Raw genomic sequence first — 18,522 nt, forward strand, 5'->3', positions numbered from 1 at the left:
AAAACAGACTGACTATCAAACTATATGGCTGTAAAAACAGACTGACAATCACGAAACAAATGTAAGCACTATAAAGCCACATTGCCCGATGCACTAGAACTACCGCCATCTATTGATCGCGCCGAAAACCAAAACACCGGTGAGGCAGTCTACGTATAGTATTCTTGACTTCTCTCAGGTCCTACATCCTACAGTTTACGACCGGGTCAATTTAAGGATACTGGTTCATCGTGCAACGTCGTTGGTGGTTTATCATTATATCTTAGAGTGTGCAAGTAGTACTAAACGTCTGGTTTGACTAAGCATGTACGCAAGAGTTCGTTAAAATGGTAAGAATCTGTTTTTGTTATTCGTTTTATCAGCTGATGTTTGCACTGCTTTCTGATGGCCAATTATAGGCGTTTACTTATTGAACTTGTGGCATTTAGTAAATTTGGTTTTTGACACATTTCAAGCTGGCAAATGAATTTTTTTTTCATATATTGCATTCGTAATTCCTACTTATAATTTTTCAGGTCGCCTCGCTTTTGAGGTTTCTGGAGTTTTTTTTTTTTTTTAATAAACTATCAAATGGAAACTTCACTCCTGGAGTTCTCTCCTGATCGAGCTGACAGATTTCCAAGCCTTTAATGTACTGTAATGTATTTTTCCTTCAGTACAAACAGGTGAGGTACCATCTGGTTTCGATGTAACGATGTCCTTAGCAAGCTTACGTCCTCCTCCTTCAGGGGCGGCGTCCCTGGAGTGGGGAGGATGCCTCTATTGGCATACCAGTAGACCTAGTCTACTGGTATGCCAGTGGGGGGGCCTTGCGTTTTTTTTTTATTATTTTTTTCCAAATCAGGTTATTCAAATTCAATATTAATAAAAACTAAGTAAGAAACTTGATTTTTTTTTTTCAAACTGCAGAGAATTTTAATTCAATTTTAATAAAAAGTAAAAAAAAAAGCTTAATTTTTGTTCAAACTGCAGAGAATTTAAATTAAATTTTGATAAAAACTAAGAAAAAAAGCTTAGTTTTTGTTCGAAAGTAAACTCTATTTCACTTCTCAAATTTATTTTAAAAGTTAATATTGCCTTAATTATTCAATTTTTCTAAAAGCAGTTTTGCTTGACTGTGTAAGAGAATTTCAACACTATTGACCACTTAATTAAAGTCACCTAAGCCTTTTTTTCGAAGTTATCAAAAGACTTGCTTGCAGGAACTATAGTAGATCACGCGATAGCAATTGCTTTAGCGCAATATTTTTCTTCCAGGTTTTTTTTGGCAGAACTGAAATGAATTACACAGCGAATTAGTGTCAAGAAGTGTTCGGTTATATCTCCAGCGTAGGTGGATGAAGTTCTTCGGTGTGAAATATTGTAAATAACTACTCTCCACTGTAATGATTATACGAAAATGTAAATTTTTTTTTTATGATTTCATGAGAGGTTATGTAATTTTTGACGATGATGGGTCGTAGCTATGGCCCGTAATGAAACATTTTTTTTTTTTTTTAGTTAAAAAAAACTGACGATGGATTTTGACAAAAGTAAAATTCTGACCCATTGAGCGATCTTGGAAAAACTGACCCCTAAAATTTTGTCAGTTTTTGAAAAGTTAAAAGGCCTACTTTTGCAAGCTCGCTCTCTCTCTCTCTCTCTCTCTCTCTCTCTCTCTCTCTCTCTCTCTCTCATATATAAAGTAATGATTTCTTGGGGCACGCAGGTCTGTTTGCCAACAGAGATTCCTAAACTCTTAACTGTTTGAACTGATCTGGTCAAACAGTTAACCAGAGACTGGTTTAACCAGTAAACCAAAAACGAAAACTGGTCGGGGTGACTTGATTATCGGTTCCTCTGGCTAACATTGGTTCGACAATAAATGTCAAGAGGACTAAGCTACTAGTTGAAAGATAATTTTCAAAAATTATTCTAGTTAAAATTGGGTAAACTTGGGCCAGTTGAGAATTTGTACAGCCGCTAGTTTGCTAATTGATAGCGAACACTAAACAGTAGAGAGATTGAAAATATCGTTCCTAGAAATTTTTTAAAAGTTATTAAAACCAGAAGTCTAAGTAGAGATGAAGAGAGATTAAAAACTTAAAGTACGTTCATGATATTTCCACGATTAAAACCTTTTAAAAAAGTGCTAATAGATTGTAAGAAATTCTCTTGATTAAAAATATGCTTAAAACCAATTTGCAGAGATTAAAAAAAAAACTTTTTTTATTTAGAGATTGAAAAGAATTGTGTCTGATTACAAACATACCATAGAATGTTTCAGCGCCTCAGTGATGTGATCGGTATGGTCTTGGCCTGCCACCTCGGTGGCCGCGAGTTCGATTCTCGGGCATTCCATTGAGAAGTGAGAGATGTTTATTTCTGGTGGTAAAGATGTTCATTCTCGACGTGGTTCGGAAGTCACGTCAAGCTGTTGGTCCCGTTGCTGAATAACCACATGTTCCATGCAACGTAAAAACACCATAACAAACAAACAAATGAGGTTAAGAGTCGTCAGCGCACCTCGCGCGGCACACTGCAGGCATTACTAAAAGGTTCTATGTATTATCCCTTCGGCCCCTACATGCAACCACATTAATTCCCTTTATTGTACCTCCGTTCATATTACGTCTTCAGCCTCCATCTTCTATACCATCTCTTGAATTATTTTGAAGTCAAGCTGGGTGTCCATTTCAAAGCTGAATAACCTCATAGATCCCAGCTATTGGCCTAGAACTTCTAATTCCATCCAATATATATATATATATATATATATATATATATATATATATATATATAAAGATAAATGCCACGAAGGAATAATAAACGAAGGAGGTCTGCAAGATCTTTCGACTTTAAAAGTCCTTTACTGAGCAGTATCTGCTCAGTAAAGGGACTTTTTAAAGTCGAAAGATCTTGCAGACCTCCTTCGTTTATTTTTCCTTCGTGGCATTTATCTTTATTTATGGATTTATCACGTTCCTAACTTTCGTGATTCAGTTATACACACACACACACACACACACACACACACACACACACACATATATATATATATATATATATATATATATATATATATATATAGATATATATATATATAGCTTTTAATACTGTTATGTAATTCTATTCAATACTTCCTATGATTTTATTTAGGGCCATATAATTTGCAAATGATTTGTGCATATTAGCAAAGAAACTGATAAGGATATCTACCCCAGCAAAGATGTTTCCATAGCAGATGGCTGTTATAATATTTCGAATGTGTAAGATTTGTTCAGTTGCTCAGTAGAATCCTAGAAACTTTATTATTATTATTATTATTATTATTATTATTATTATTATTATTATTATTTTATTATTATTATTATTATTATTATTATTATTATTATTATTATTATTTTGGCTCTATCACAGTCCTACAATTCGACTGGGTGATATTTATAGTGTGGGGTTCCGGGTTGCATCCTGCCTCCTTAGGAGGCCATCACTTTTCTTACTATGTGCGCCGTTTCTAGGATCACACTCTTCTGCATGAGTCCTGGAGCTACTTCAGCCTCTAGTTTTTCCAGATTCCTTTTCAGGGATCTTGGGATCGTGCCTAGTGTTCCTATGATTATGGGTACAATTTCCACTGGCATATCCCATATCCTTCTTATTTCTATTTTCAGGTCTTGATACTTATGCATTTTTTCCCTTTCTTTCTCTTCAACTCTGGTGTCCCATGGTATTGCGACATCAATGAGTGATACTTTCTTCTTGATTTTGTCAATCAACGTCACGTCTGGTCTATTTGCACGTATCACCCTATCTGTTCTGATACCATAACCCCAGAGAATCTTTGCCTGATCGTTTTCTATCACTCCTTCAGATTGGTGTTCGTACCACTTATTACTACAAGGTAGCTGGTGTTTCTTGCACAGGGTCCAGTGGAGGGCTTTTGCCACTGAATCATGCCTCTTTTTGTACTGGTTCTGTGCAAGTGCCGGGCATTCACTTGATATGGGGTTTATGGTTTCATTTTTCGTATTTCACTTCCTGCATATGGGAGAGATGTTATTCCCATCTATCGTTCTTTGGACATATCTGGTTCTTAGGGCCTGATCTTGTGCCGCTGTTATCATTCCTTCAGTCTCCTTTTTGAGCTCTCCTCTCAGTAGCCATTGCCACGTGTCATCGCTGGCTAGTTCTTTAGTCTGTCTCATGTATTGTCCGTGCATTGGTTTGTTATGCCATTCCTCTGTTCTGCTTGTCTTTCTCCTGTCTCTGTATATTTCTGGGTGTTCGTCTACTTTTATCAATCTTTTTTCCCATGCACTTTTGAGCCACTCGTCTTCACTGGTCTTCATATATTGCCCCAGTGCTTTGTTCTCGATGTTGACGCAGTCCTCTATGCTTAATAGTCCCCTCCCTCCTTCCTTTCGTGTTATGTATAGTCTGTCCGTATTTGCTCTTGGGTCTAGTGCTTTGTGTATTGTCATATGTTTTCTCGTTTTCTGGTCTATGCTGCGAAGTTCTGCCTTCGTCCATTCCACTATTCCTGCGCTGTATCTGATTACTGGCAATGCCCATGTGTTTATGGCTTTTATCATATTTCCGGCGTTGAGTTTTGACTTGAGTATCGCCTTGAGTCTCTGCATATATTATTATTTATTATTATTATTATATTGTTATTATTAATTATTAATATTATGATTATTATTATTAATTCCTAAGAGCATCTGAGCCAATCTTCGTATAAGGTGAAATTACGGGCCACGAACTCATCCCCATTTTTTCAGCTTCTACCCTCAATAGTTGCTAAACGATCAGGTACTGCATGCTATAGGATAGGAATCTTTGACAGCATTTGGTTCATAAAACATGGTAAAATCTTTAGTTTAGTGTTCATAAACTGTTTTTAAGTTCGCTTTGAATCGAATCCTAGACCTACATCTCTGGAGATAGGTCTAGGTAAGTTGAGCTAATCTCTTTGTTATTATTATTATTATTATTATTATTATTATTATTATTATTATTATTATTATTATTATTGATGTCAAAAACACTACTAAATCGTTGCCATGTTTCTCATTTAAATTCTAAGTTCAGGGTTGAGTTGTTTTGGTCGTGTTTCTCACTTAATGCTCGAGTACTGGACTTTGTCACGTTTCTCATTTTAGACAATCCTAAACGACTTCTTTTTCATTTCACTTAACACCAAGACCCATTTTTCATTTTCTTAATGATAAACACTTTTAAAAAGCGTGCGTAAGTGTATACTATTTGCCTCTGACGGACTTACAAAAGTATCTGTTTTATCCACGTTTACGAAAATGGATAAGATCTGGACTCCGGCAAGTATATATATACGTACCTTGTGAACACCGTAGTTTGCGGTCACTCGGGTTTAGCGGTTAAGCAATAAGGCGAAGCATCAAAACCAGGCTCCCATGAGAGTCATGTTGAAGCTATTAGCAGCCGATAGCCTCCAGATTAATATAACGGAGACCGTATACATATTTGTTGGGGGGGGGGGGGGGGGGGAGGTGGAAAAGTTCGTCATCTCACATTGCTATAGGTCTAATTCTTTGATTATAACACTGAAGGAAGATGGTTTAACGATCTTTAACAATGAAGGAAAATGGTTTAACGTGGATTATATTGATTGAATGGAATTATTTGATCCATTGAGCATTGTTGTTAATGGTGTGTATACTTGATTGTCCCAGCAGGATCGAATGGCTTTGATTGTCTAATCTCCATGATGTTTTTTGAGCGTGTAGGCCTATCCCACTGAGAACCTTGAATCCAAACTTTGGAATTACGAAAATGCCTTTCCCACAAGCAAGATTCGAACATGGAATACGAGAATTACATTACATTACGTTACGAACTCATCTTGGTTTCATGACGTAATATGATATGAAGCTGATACAAATCACGAATTAAATCTTCCAAACCAAAAACTTAGGCCGAACCCAAGAGCTGTGAACGAGAAAAACATGTTTTGGGTTGCATTACAGTGCAGTTACAGATTCCTGACAAGTTTTCTGTCACATTAAATCACGTTACATTGCAAACTCATCCGAGATTTATTTATAAAACGCAGTAACCAAATCTTGAAACTGAGGAACCGTAAGCTGAACCCGTAAGCTGTGAACAAGAAAAAGATGGCAAGGGTTGCATAACAATGCAAAATGCACATTACTGTCAAGGATCCTGTCATATTACATCGCAAAGAAACCGCCGTTTTATCGATAAAACGCAGAAATCAAATCTTCAAACCGAGGAAACCGTATTCGCAAGACAGACCCAAGTGTCTGTGAACGCGGCGCCAATTGCTCGCAACGAACACCACCGCCATCTGCCGTCGCCGCTGCAGCAGCAGCAGCAGCCGATGATTCGCCGATGTAACGGTGCCGCGCGAAATACCGCTGCCCGGCCAGGCGTTTAAACACAGCTGTTTTCCCTGGGCTTACCAAACGAACGCTTCCAGGCTTACGAGGGGTGGCGGAACAAACAGTCACTTACAATCATACACACACACACACATATATACACATTAGAAGAGCACAAACAGATGCACAAACGCCTGACCGCAAGGAGTCAACGGTACGGTGATGATTGGTGAATGGTGGGACGCCGGCAATCCGCAGTCTGCGAGTTGCTTCCGTGGCTGTAGGACGTGTCTGATTTCTTCCCGAGATTTTGAGGGAATAAAACGTAAGGTACCTTTATCTTTAGTGTATATATATATATTATATATATATATATATATATATATATATATATATATATATATATAATATACATACACACACACACACACACACACATATATATATATATATATATATATATATATATATATATATATATATATATATATATATATATATTCAGCCCAATATATATAATAGGTTGCAAAATTTGGAAATATTTAATTTCGTGTAATTCTTATTTACAATTTCATTGCACGTGTTTTAGGTTGATATCTTGAATTATATTTTAATGTGATTTAAAAAAAAAAAACTTAAAAAAAAATTGTCGTTTTGCGTAAATTATGCCTAAATCTAGTTTTTTTTGTTTGTTTGTTTGTTTCTTGAATGTTTAATTGTTTCTTATTCTTATGATATCTTTTTAACAAACTGAAGAATGGAATATACATTAAATCATAATAGAAGATGTTTCTTAGTGCCAATGAACAAATAAGTGATAATGATAAAAACATAACATTTTTAGTAATAATGGCAGAACAATTTTAAAACAAATCGATGTTCATTGTAACGAGTTCTCTGTCTCTCTCCTATTATTATTATTATTATTATTATTATTATTATTATTATTATTATTATTATTATTATTATTATTATTAAAAGCCAATCAGAAAGCTAATTTAGCTGACGGTTGAACAATGAATGATTATAATACCAAGATACAGAGTTAATATAGTACTTTCCACGTATTAAGAAAATTATTCTCGTAGACAAAAAATGAATACGATTAAAATAAAATGAAATAACCAATTTATGTTCATTGAAAGTTAAAACGGTACTATCCACCTGATACGAACCAAGTGAACCATTCTTGCAGGCAAAAACATAATCGATTTTTCTTCATTTTTCCTCATTTTTCATTCCAGAATGAAGGTGTCCACAGCAATGACGTGGGCGGCTGGATGCCTCTTCTTGCTGAGTGCAGATGGGCGGAAGAATCTTTCGCCAGGAACCGAACATTCTCAGCTGCAAGTAAGATGGCGGACTTCCTCGTTGGTACTAACGGGAAATGAGGAGTTCCTCTTCTTCTTCTTCTCTTCTTCTTCTTCTTCTTCTTCTTCTTCTTCTTCTTGTGGAATATTGGGGTGAGGTTGTATATATAGACTTAGGCCTAAAGAATATTCTTTACACCTTGCTATAGAATATGAATGTGTATTCACATACATATTAGTACACTTACACACACTCGCACACATTCACACATACACATTCACAAGCGCCAACGCGCGCGCGTAGACATAAACACATTGAACCGCGGATTGGGTTCCAAGTTTGATGATATTCCACCAACTCGTCTGATTTTGGGAATGGGAATATCTCTGTTTGCACATAGTATTTTCTTTAGTGTACGAGTAAGCAATGACGTCAGTAGACGTTAAGCTGAAGCATAGATTAGAGAATACAGATTAACAGCGGTGAGAAAAATTACAGGATGTTACAGTTGACAGTAGAATTATTATGTAATAAAAGACGGTAACTTTAATTTCCTTTATTTTTGTGCTCTCATGAAAATTCTGATATATAATTCTTAGTATCAAACGCGAGCACTCATTGTTGTCATTAATTCAAAAAGGCCAGATCATTTTCTCGAGCTCCACAAACAAGTCCAGGTCATCGTCAGCAGGCGGCCAAGAGGGAGGGAGGGAGGGTAGTGCCATCCTGACAGGGTATAATGCCATGTGCCCATCAGGTCATAAAGGCCACTGTCTCCTCCTCTGAGGCTATTCCCCAAGGGGAGCATGTTTTGCCCTTCGAGTAGCTCTGGAAGCCATTTAAACCCATGGAGGTCATAGGAGGTTGTGAAGGATCTTGGTGCGTGCCAGTTTCTCAGGCAGGATCCTTTGGGCAGTGCCAAGCGTCTGTCTGTAGGAACTTGGTGGCACCGGGGCACTGGCTGGGTACTGTCCTGTGATGTCTGGATACAACAGCCGTCAGGAGAAGCTTGGGTCAGCCTACAGAGTGACTTGTTTCAGCGAGCTCTTGAGACTAGGACCCTTCGGGACGAGAGATAATTCCCAGTGCTCTCACCTTGAACCTCTGACAATTCAAACTGGATATGATTTAGTTGGGGTCAATAAATACAGAGAATGTATAGACAAAGCTTCCGCTGGTAATATGTAACGCAGGCAATATAGCCTAGTGAAAGCTAGGGGTTGTTGTAGGCCTATATGTGGCAGTAATCCTTCGGGCCAGCCCTGGTTAAACTATTCTTATAATAAATAAATAGTAACTTTTGGTGTCATGAATACAGACAATGTATAGCCCAGGAAAAGTTAGGGGTTGTTGTAGGCCTATATGTGGCAGTAACTTTTGGTTATCATGAATACAGACAATGTATAGCTCAGGAAAAGTTAGGGGTTGTTGTAGGCCTATATGTGGCAGTAACTTTTGGTTGTCATGAATGATAGGCTAAGCTTCCATCCATATGTGACGTTGGCAGTTGCTTAGGGAAATGTATGGTTTGTCGTAGGCCTATATGTACATGGTAAACAGGGTGACCAGACGTCCCGTATTTGACGGGATTGTCCCATATTTATGACATTTGTCCCGTATTTTCAATATTTGAAAAAAATACAATATACTCGTGAAATTTAGCAAAATACGGGGTAAAGGCGGCCGCCCAAAATTGGCAACAGTGCAGTGGGCCGAGAATGAACAAATCTGTCTTGGTATTTGATTTTTTAAACATAAGGCAGCATGTCCGACAAAATGTGCAACAAAAAAATGAAGAGAAAATGTACTTTTAGACCAGAGTGGCAAAATTACTGCGATTTAAAGCAATGGCTCGTCCCCCAAAACAACAACAAAAGCGGAGCATACTGCAAAATATGCTCGAAGAATTTTAGCATTATACAGCATGGATCAACAGAAGCACAAATCAAATAAACAAGCAGCCTTAGCTGCAGCAGTGTTAGGAATAAGATCATTATTCCCAGCAAAAAATTCTACAGAGTCAGAAAAGGTATGGTATATATATATATATATATATATATATATATATATATATATATATATATATATATCTATACATATATTGTTCAACTACCTCTCCAATTTAGGTGTCCCTTATTTCAATTTTCAAAATCTGGTCACCCTGATGGTAAATAGATCCACTGGATATATTAGAAGTAAAGGATATTGTATGTGGGTACTACACAGTTCACGTACTGTTGACGAGATGTATGAAAATAATAATAATAATAATAATAATAATAATAATAATAATAATAATAATAATAATGATAATAATAATAATAATAATCTCGAACAACTTCAGAAACTTTTAACATTTGGTTTGCAGGATTTCGATTCATCCTTCTGGGAAGCTAGGGATCGTAGGGATGACGTCACGAGGCTGTCGGTGGAAACCGTAAGTATTTTAATGTACTGTTAGAGTTCTTCTCTCTCTCTCTCTCTCTCTCTCTCTCAATGCTACTCAGCAGTGCACTGACAGAGAGGTATTTTTACACTATTTAGATAAACTTATTCTCACATTTTTAAAAAAATTTATTTCCTCTATCAATATTCTTTAGGAAGAGACCTTACCTTACAGACCTTGTTCGGGTTGCCCTAGGTCCCTCAGTGTGAGGCACCTCTAATGTCTACCAGAGAGTTGCTAGTACATCTTCCGGTATATTTTTGCATCTTTCCAATCTTGGATGGTCTGGGATGCAGTTTAGATATTTGTCGAGCTTATTCTTAAACACATCTACGCTCACTCCTTATATATTCCTCAGATGAGCTGGCAACGCATTGAATAGACGCTGCATTATCGATGCTGGTGCGTAGTGGATTAATGTCCTGTGTGCTTTTCCACTTATTTTTCCCCTGGTATAGTTTTGGGCGCTATTAATCTACCACTGCTTGCTCTTTCTGATATTTTTAGCTCCATGATGTTTTCGGCTATTCCTTCTATCTGTTCCCATGCCTGAATTATCATGTAGCGTTCTCTTCTCCTTTCTACACTATATAATTTTAAGGATTGTAGTCTTTCCCAGTAGTCAAGATCCTTAACTTCTTCTATTCTAGCTGTAAAGGACCTTTGTTACTCTCTATTTGTGCAAATATCCTTTTGATAGTGTGGGTACCATATCATATTGCAATATTCAAGTGGACTACGAACATATGTTTTATAAAGCTAATCATGTGTTTCAGCTTTTCTTGTTTTGAAGTGCCGTAACAACATTCCCATTTTTGCTTTACATTTTGCCAATAGAATTGCTATTTGATCATTGCATAACATGTTCCTATTCATCATCACACCAAGGTCTTCAACTGCTTCCTTATTTGTGATTGTCTCATTATTAGATCCCCTATATGCATATAGCTTTCCTTCTCTGTCTCCATAATTTATTGATTCAAATTTATCAGAGTTAAATACCATCCTATTTACCTCTGCCCAATCATATACTTTGTTAAGGTTCCTTTGTAGCGCGTTCCTATCTTCATCACGAGTAATTTCTTTATTTATTCTTGTGTCATTGGCGAAACTACTCACTACCGAGTCCTTAACATTACTGTCTATGTCTGCAATCATAATAACAAACAGTAATGCAGCTAACACCGTACCTTGTGGCACACCGGATATTACCTTAGCTTCATCCGATTTCTCATCGTTTGCAATAACTATCTGTTTTCTGTTGTGTAAAAATTCTTTTAACCATCTTCCTACTTTATCCACTATATTATGTTTTCTAATTTTCTTCGCTAATCTATTATGGTCTACCTTGTCAACAGCTTTTGCAAAGTCTAGATAAACCATATCTGTTTCATTTCCGCTTTTTCATATTTTTGTATATGTTCTCACGGTGGGACTAACAGTTGAGTTTGTGGTCTTTTTCCGGGTACGAAACCCATGTTGTCCTATATTACAAATTTAAATTATTTTTTATTAAATGTTTCATAATATTTTTCTTCATTACCCTTTTCATGCACTTTCATAATATGGTGATGTTAGACTCATAGGCCTAAATTAATTACTTGCCTCTAGTCTTGATCCACTTTTGAAAGTAGGGGTAATATATGCTAATTTGTTGCTCATCATAAATCTTGCCTGTATCTACACTTTGTCTTAATAATATTGCAAGTGGCTGCTGCAGCTCCATTTTTAATTTCATTAATAGCCTGCACAATATCAGCTTCATTAATATCTATGTCTGCTAAATATTCTCTATTTTCATCCCTTACTTCTATAATCTTATCTTCATTATCAATTCTAAGGGTGGATTCTCTCTATATCGTTCTGGCCAATATGTTGCATATTTCCTTTTTTTCATTCATTAATCTCCCTTCAAATTCTTAGAGGGCCTATTTCTATTCTTCTTTTATTCATCTTTTTTTTGCATATGAATATAATAGTTTGGGGTTTTGCTTGATATTTACTAGGGTTTTTTCTTCCAAGTCCCGTTTTTCATTTTCTTTTGATTGTAATCTTTTGTTCTGCATTTTCTATCTACTTTTTAGTTCTATCACTTTCCATGCATTTTTTTTTCTTTTACAAGACCTTTTTTCCACTTTCTGATTTTCTGGAACAAGATCCTTCTGTCTCTTGGTATGCATGACTGAAGTTTACTTTTCTTCTTCGGTATATATTTTTCCACTATTTTTCTCTAAATATTTTATATAGTATCTCCGTATTTACTCTTATGTCATCACTTACGAAAATATTATCCCAATTTTTGTTTAATTCTTCATTTATTTCTGACCATTTATATTTTTACTGTAGAAGTTGCATTTTCCATATCCTTCCCACTTTTTCATTTCTTGCTTATCTCTGTTTTCACTTGCTTTGGAATGGACTGTTAATTCTATGACATTATGGTCTGAAATACTCGCATTATAAACTATTATTTCTTTAATATAATTCACCTCATTCACAAATACTAGGTCTAAAGTATTTTCCTTTCTTGTTGGCAGGTGATTTATTTGTTGAATGTTGTATTCTATTAGCATATCTAATAGCTTTTCGAATTGCCTCTTATCTTCTGGACTACCATTACTCTCTTTTTTATGTATAAATACAACCACAATTTCCTATTAGTTCTTTCCAGTCTACGAAAGGAAAGTTAAAGTCTCCGGATAGGAGAATAGTCCAATCCTTGTGAATTCTACATATATCATCCAATTTTTCTATTATTATGTCAAATTCTTTAGTATTAGGGGGTCTATATATTACTATGTTCATTAATTTTTCAGATTCAAATTCTACCACTATTAGTTCACATTCTGAGTTACTATATTTCTCATATATTTTTCCTTGTTTTTTGTCTTTCCCATGTATTGCAGTTCCCCCTTGATTCCTATTTTTTCTATCTGATCTATTATAAGTTTGGAACCCTTTTAATTGATCGTCATTCTCAGTCTCTTGGGAATACTAGGTTTCACTTATATTCATTATATCTATTTTCTTTTCAATTTGGGTTAGTTCTTCTAAGTACTCTATTCTTCTTTTTGAGTTACTCGTAACTAAACCCTGCGCATTCATCACTATGATGGTTTGCATGTTTTCTCTTTCATTTGATATGGGTAATAATAAGGATTTTCCCACGTCTCTTTCGTGTTCTGGTATGTTGTTCTTTTCTTCATTTCCAGAAATTCTGACATTAAAAAATCCAACTTTTCCATAATATTTGATCTTCCTTCATCATAATTATTCATTTTGTGTATGAATCTGCAATTTTCTCTGTATCTGCAATATCCTCTTGAGCTGTATCTTGGAGCTGATGCTTGGAAATTCTTTGCCGAAACACCATATTGCGGTGATGGCTTGCTTTTTTCCTTGACCTCATATTCTTCGTTCCTCTCTTTATTTGTTTCTTTCTTATTTTGGATTTTATTATTTGATTGATTATTTAATTGATTTTAATTCATGGCTACAGGGTGCATATATTTAAATTTTTTGTCGAACTTACATCCTTTTCCTTCTTTTAGGTTTTTGCATATTTTTGGGTGTAGATCTCTGCAATCATCCTCATAGCCGTCTAGGTATGCACATTTACCATAGATTCCATAGTTGTGACATACCTTGGGATGTTTGTAGTAACAACTTTCTCCGAATTTGCAATTCCCTCTTTTCAAAAGGTTGCAGATTTTGTCTTTCTTGTCTATTTTTTCCTCTTTCCCATCAGTGTGCAGATCTGGGTAGAGCCTCTTCGGGATTTTCTTTTGTGTTGTCATGTTGTAATTTATTTCTTCGTATGTATGCTGCTTGATTGCCTCATATGTAGTATCGATGAGTATCTCTGCATCCATACTTTTATCTTGTTCTTTGTTTTCCTTATTTTTTCTGTCATTTCAGTTTTGTTTACTTCTCTTCCATTTTCCTCTTCTTCTTCTTCCTCTTCCTCTTCTTCTTCATCCTCAACTATTTGCACATTCAGTCTTGATTTAATAATATTGTCTATCCATGATAGACATGTTGAGCAAAATATTCTGGTATCCTTTCTCATATCTTGCATTGCTTCAGCACATTGAGGATGTGTCGGAATGTTGCATGCAGCACATTTTCTGATCAGGTTTTGTGGATTAACTATGCTATACCACACCTTACACAGTTTGCATGCTTTTGGCATTCTTTTTCCAATTGCATCAATTAGGATATTCACAATGTTCACCTTATTCATTTTCTTTGTCGGAATATGTTGATTGATGTAAATTTTCTTTATGAGTCTCTTGACCACTTGGATTTTATTTGGAACTTCTTCAATTATTTTCAAGATGTTTTCTGTTGATTTGTTCCAGTTTGAAGGATCGTATCCTTCTAATATGTCTATGAATGCTTTTGTATCTTTTTGGTTAGGGCTGTTGTTGATGTCATAGATGAGAAATGCCAGCTCCCTTCCTGCTACCTCATCGTATTGCGAATCTGCCAGACACACTAAATTTCGCCATTTCTTACCACAGTTGGAACTTACTGCCATCTTGATCTAATTTACAGTATTTCACTTGATAAACTAACTTAGTAGACGCTTTATCCTACTATTTTCACACTAATCTTATCACCGACAGTTCACGAACACTTCTAGATATTTTTCAATGTCCAGACGTATGTTAAACGTGTGATATCTGTTGATTAATCAGACTGTGCGCGGGAACGTCTCACCAAGCAAAATGGCACTGAGAGAGAGACCCAGGAGAGAGAGAGAGAGAGAGATCAGTATCTACTTTAGCACCAGTATCAGGGAATCTCCCACTTATGCTCACTGGAAAATTGAGATATTTATATGTTATCTCTGTTTCCATAACATTTTTCCCCATTTGAATTGCAAATATTCGATTTGGACACATGAACACACGGAAATACCGGAAGTGCCAGTAAGACATAATTCTATGTATGGATGGATGGTGCTAGCTTGACCATACAGCCTAAAACCGTTATGTAACTGGTAGCTTGCTTTGACAGTTAACTGGAGAACTGACTAAGCAGTTATGAGTTAAATTAGCCTTTGTCACAGTGTCTAATTGTTTAATATAACTGGTTGATCGCTTTGACAGTTAATTGTAGAAATGACTGAGCAGTTATGAGTTAAGTTAGCCTTTCTTAGAGTGTCTAATTGTTTAGTATAACTGGTCGATCGCTTTGACAGCTAAGTGTAAAAAAGATTGAGCAGTTATGAGTGAAATTAGATTAATTATACTTCCTATGTGTTCAGTTAACTGGTAGCTCGCTTTGACAGTTAACTGGAGAACTGACTAAGCAATTATGAGTTCAATTAGCCTTTGTCACAGTGTCTAATTGTTTAATATAACTGGTAGCGCGCTTTTGACAGTTAACTGGAGAACCGAATGAGCAGTTATGAGTGAATTCAGCTCTATAATGCTTTATATATCTTGAATTTTTGTTATTACAGGTACAAAGTGATCCTGAAGACCAACACAGATAAGATTAATGCACTCCGTGGCAAGTTACTGGGGCTTATCAGTGAAGAGGCTAAACAGTGAGTACTACTATTATTATTGATTCAGTTACTGATTATTATCAAGTTATGTTTTGCGTTGTTATTATTGTTAAAATTGTCGTTGTTATGACGTGTATTGTTATTGCTGTTGTTAGATGCTATGCTAATTTTTCAGTGAATTTTATCCAAAGACAGTTTATTATTATTATTATTATTATTATTATTATTATTATATTATTATCATCATCATCTTCTCCCCTTCAGGTTATCTTCCAACAACCAATCCATCGTCTCCATTGCCTTCCTGGCCTTTGGTGTGATCCTCTTCGACGTACTCACCGACGCCATTTTCGGGGGCCAGTCCAACCTGGTGGCGTCGCTTGTAGGAGGGTCAGCAGCGGCCCAGAGCCGGGAGACGATGCTTCCCGGGTTGGGTCTCTTCGGGGACAACGTCAACAACCTGGCCGAGGTCGTCCTCAACATGCTCACTATTTATTTGTACAGGTGAGAGGTCAGGTTAGGTAACAGTTTGGGTCAGGTTAGGTCACGGTTTGGGTCAGGTTAAGTCATGGTTTGGGTCAGGTTAGGTCATGGTTTGGGTCAGGTTAGGTCAAATTCTGGGTTAGGTTAGGTAAAATTTTGGGTCAGGTTAGGTCAGGGTTCAGAGAAGTAATTTTGTATACATTAGGTCACAAGTTGGCTCAGGGTCCTATTTGTGCGAGGTCAAGGGTTGGTGGGTCAGTATCATGTGAAGTCATGGGCTAGGTAAGATTTTTTGTGAGGGGTCAGGTTAGGTCAGAGTTCAGGTAATTGTTTTTTACTTGTGAGGTCACAGGTTATTTTTTGTGAGGTTACTGGTTAGGTCAGATTTTTTTTTGTTAGGTCAGGGTTTAGGGAAGTGTTTTTTCTTGTAAGGCCACAGGTTAGGTCAAGTTTTTTGAGTGACATCAGGTTATGTCATGGTTCTTTTTCATGCGAAGCCACAGGATGGGTAAATTTTTTGTTGTAAAGTCAGGTTAGGTCATGGTTCTTTTTATGTGAGGTCATGGGTTAGGTCACTGTTCTTTTTGTGTGAGATCACAGGGTGGGTCAGGGTTTTGTCATGTGAGGTGAATAGTTTGGCCAACATTTTTCAGTGTTTTTTGTGTTAGGTCAAGGTTTGGGTCAGTGTTTATTTTTGTTTGTGGTCATGGGATGTGTCAGGGTTCAGAGAAGTGTTTTTTCTTGCAAGGTCTCCACGAAGTCATGAGGAGACTTTATTATTATTGTTTTCATAAACTTCCATCTTACAAATTTTTGAAAGCCCTCCGAATAGTTTTACTTTTACTTTTAAATACATTTATGTGGTTACTCCTTTGTGGATTTGTTACTCCGTTATTATTATTATTATTACATATCAACTTCCATCGTACAGGATCTGGGAAGTTCCATGTATAGCTTTACTTTTAAGCACACTTGTACAGTTCCTCCATAATTCCCAGAGACGAGAGCCCAGACTGTGGGGAGCGCCTTCTGTGCGAGAGCAACCAACAGGCCGTTAGCAGAGGGTTCCTAGACTCCCTAGTCACCTACCTCAGTGGATTCAGTGTGTCCTTCTTCCTCCGTCAGGCGCCCCTGTCCCAGAACCTGGAGGCGATGAGAGCGGGGAGGAAAGGACAGAACTGCGTGGAGCTGTACCCGAAGTGCTCCATATCTCTTTAGGCGTGCCACGCTTATGTATAAAAAATGATGGTTTCTTAAGAAAATGATTGAGATGGCCATTTGTCTGTCTGTCCGCACTTTTTCCGTCCACCCTAAGATCTTAAGCATTACTGAGGCTAGAGAGCTGCAAATTGGTGTGATGATCATCCACCCTCTAATCATCAAGTATACCAAATTGCAGCCCTCTTGCCTCATTAGTTTTGTTTTTATTTAAGGTAAAAGTTAGCCATGATCATGTGTCAGGCACCGCTATAGGTGCCAACAACTCAGGCCATCACCGGCCGTGGCTGAAAGTTTCATGGGCCATGGCTGAGATTCTCATACATCATTATACACTGTACAGAAAACTTGAAGATTTTTTTTTGCAGAGTCTGATATGAGGGGATCGGTTGGGGCATTTATCCAGGGATCTGTAGGTAAAAAATGAGATCAGGAGAAAGGTTTTTGGACTTGTTTGAAAAGGTTTTCCAATTTTTGGGTAACTTTCCGTATTCTGGGTCAGATTACAAGTGAACGAAAGATTTGATGTATAGTATATATATTTATATGAACTTGGCATATGCTACATGCGTTGGAACCCGGCGTTGCTGTCTTCTCTAACCTCCTGAATCCCTACCTACCCTGCCCGCACCTGGGGCGAACAAACAGGTTTGCAGAAGGAGGGTGGATGTCTCCCCTACCTACCAAAAAAAAAAAAAAAATGCATAGAAAATTACCAAATCAACACCTTTCTCTATTCTTCGCAACTTCTCCTCACAGGCAGACGTATTTGCTACCCGTATCATCCTCTTACCTGGGATTTCATACAATGGGGCATTATCACTTGAGTATGAGTGGGCACTGGGTAGGATAATTTGCTCTCTGGGGGCAGAGAGTCAGACAGGGCTCTGGTGTAGGTGAAGAGAAGTAGGTGAGGTGTGTTACATAGTATGACTTGAACTCACGCCATCAGCAGCATTGCTCGATGGAGACACAGTGAGGAACATCGACTGCATATTGGTGCTGCTGTGTTTAAGAATAAAAATAAATCCAGTTCTATGGCATTGTCTGATTTCCTGTTTATATTTTATTATTAATTTTTTTACGTCGAGAACAGGATGTGTCAGAGGGGCTCCTGTGGGCACCCGAGATGGGAGACCTATGGGCATTCAGAATTAAAACCATGAAGTTGGAGGCTGGAGATG

The 18,522-nt window shown here is 36.9% G+C and overlaps 1 protein-coding gene and 2 long non-coding RNA genes across 3 annotated transcripts; all 3 read left to right on the forward strand.

Moving 5' to 3' along the window:
- Window positions 1-200: 200 nt before the first annotated feature.
- On the forward strand, window positions 201-1,395 carry LOC135199210 (uncharacterized). The gene is made up of 3 exons (XR_010310976.1): window positions 201-329; window positions 516-665; window positions 1,258-1,395. It is a non-coding gene; the product is annotated as an uncharacterized LOC135199210 (long non-coding RNA).
- A 5,157-nt stretch (window positions 1,396-6,552) lies between these two features.
- Window positions 6,553-10,107, forward strand: LOC135199487 (uncharacterized). Its single transcript, XR_010311080.1, has 3 exons — window positions 6,553-6,687; window positions 7,607-7,712; window positions 10,042-10,107. It is a non-coding gene; the product is annotated as an uncharacterized LOC135199487 (long non-coding RNA).
- A 5,435-nt stretch (window positions 10,108-15,542) lies between these two features.
- LOC135199489 (uncharacterized) lies at window positions 15,543-18,376 on the forward strand (the record flags this gene model as incomplete). Its single annotated transcript, XM_064227578.1, has 3 exons — window positions 15,543-15,676; window positions 15,902-16,141; window positions 17,119-18,376. Coding segments are annotated over 3 exons (594 nt in total), but the record flags the coding sequence as incomplete, so codon positions are not given.
- Between the last annotated feature and the right edge of the window lie 146 nt (window positions 18,377-18,522).

Source organism: Macrobrachium nipponense, chromosome 25 (genome assembly GCF_015104395.2).
Source record: "Macrobrachium nipponense isolate FS-2020 chromosome 25, ASM1510439v2, whole genome shotgun sequence".
NCBI classification, from domain to species: domain Eukaryota; kingdom Metazoa; phylum Arthropoda; class Malacostraca; order Decapoda; family Palaemonidae; genus Macrobrachium; species Macrobrachium nipponense.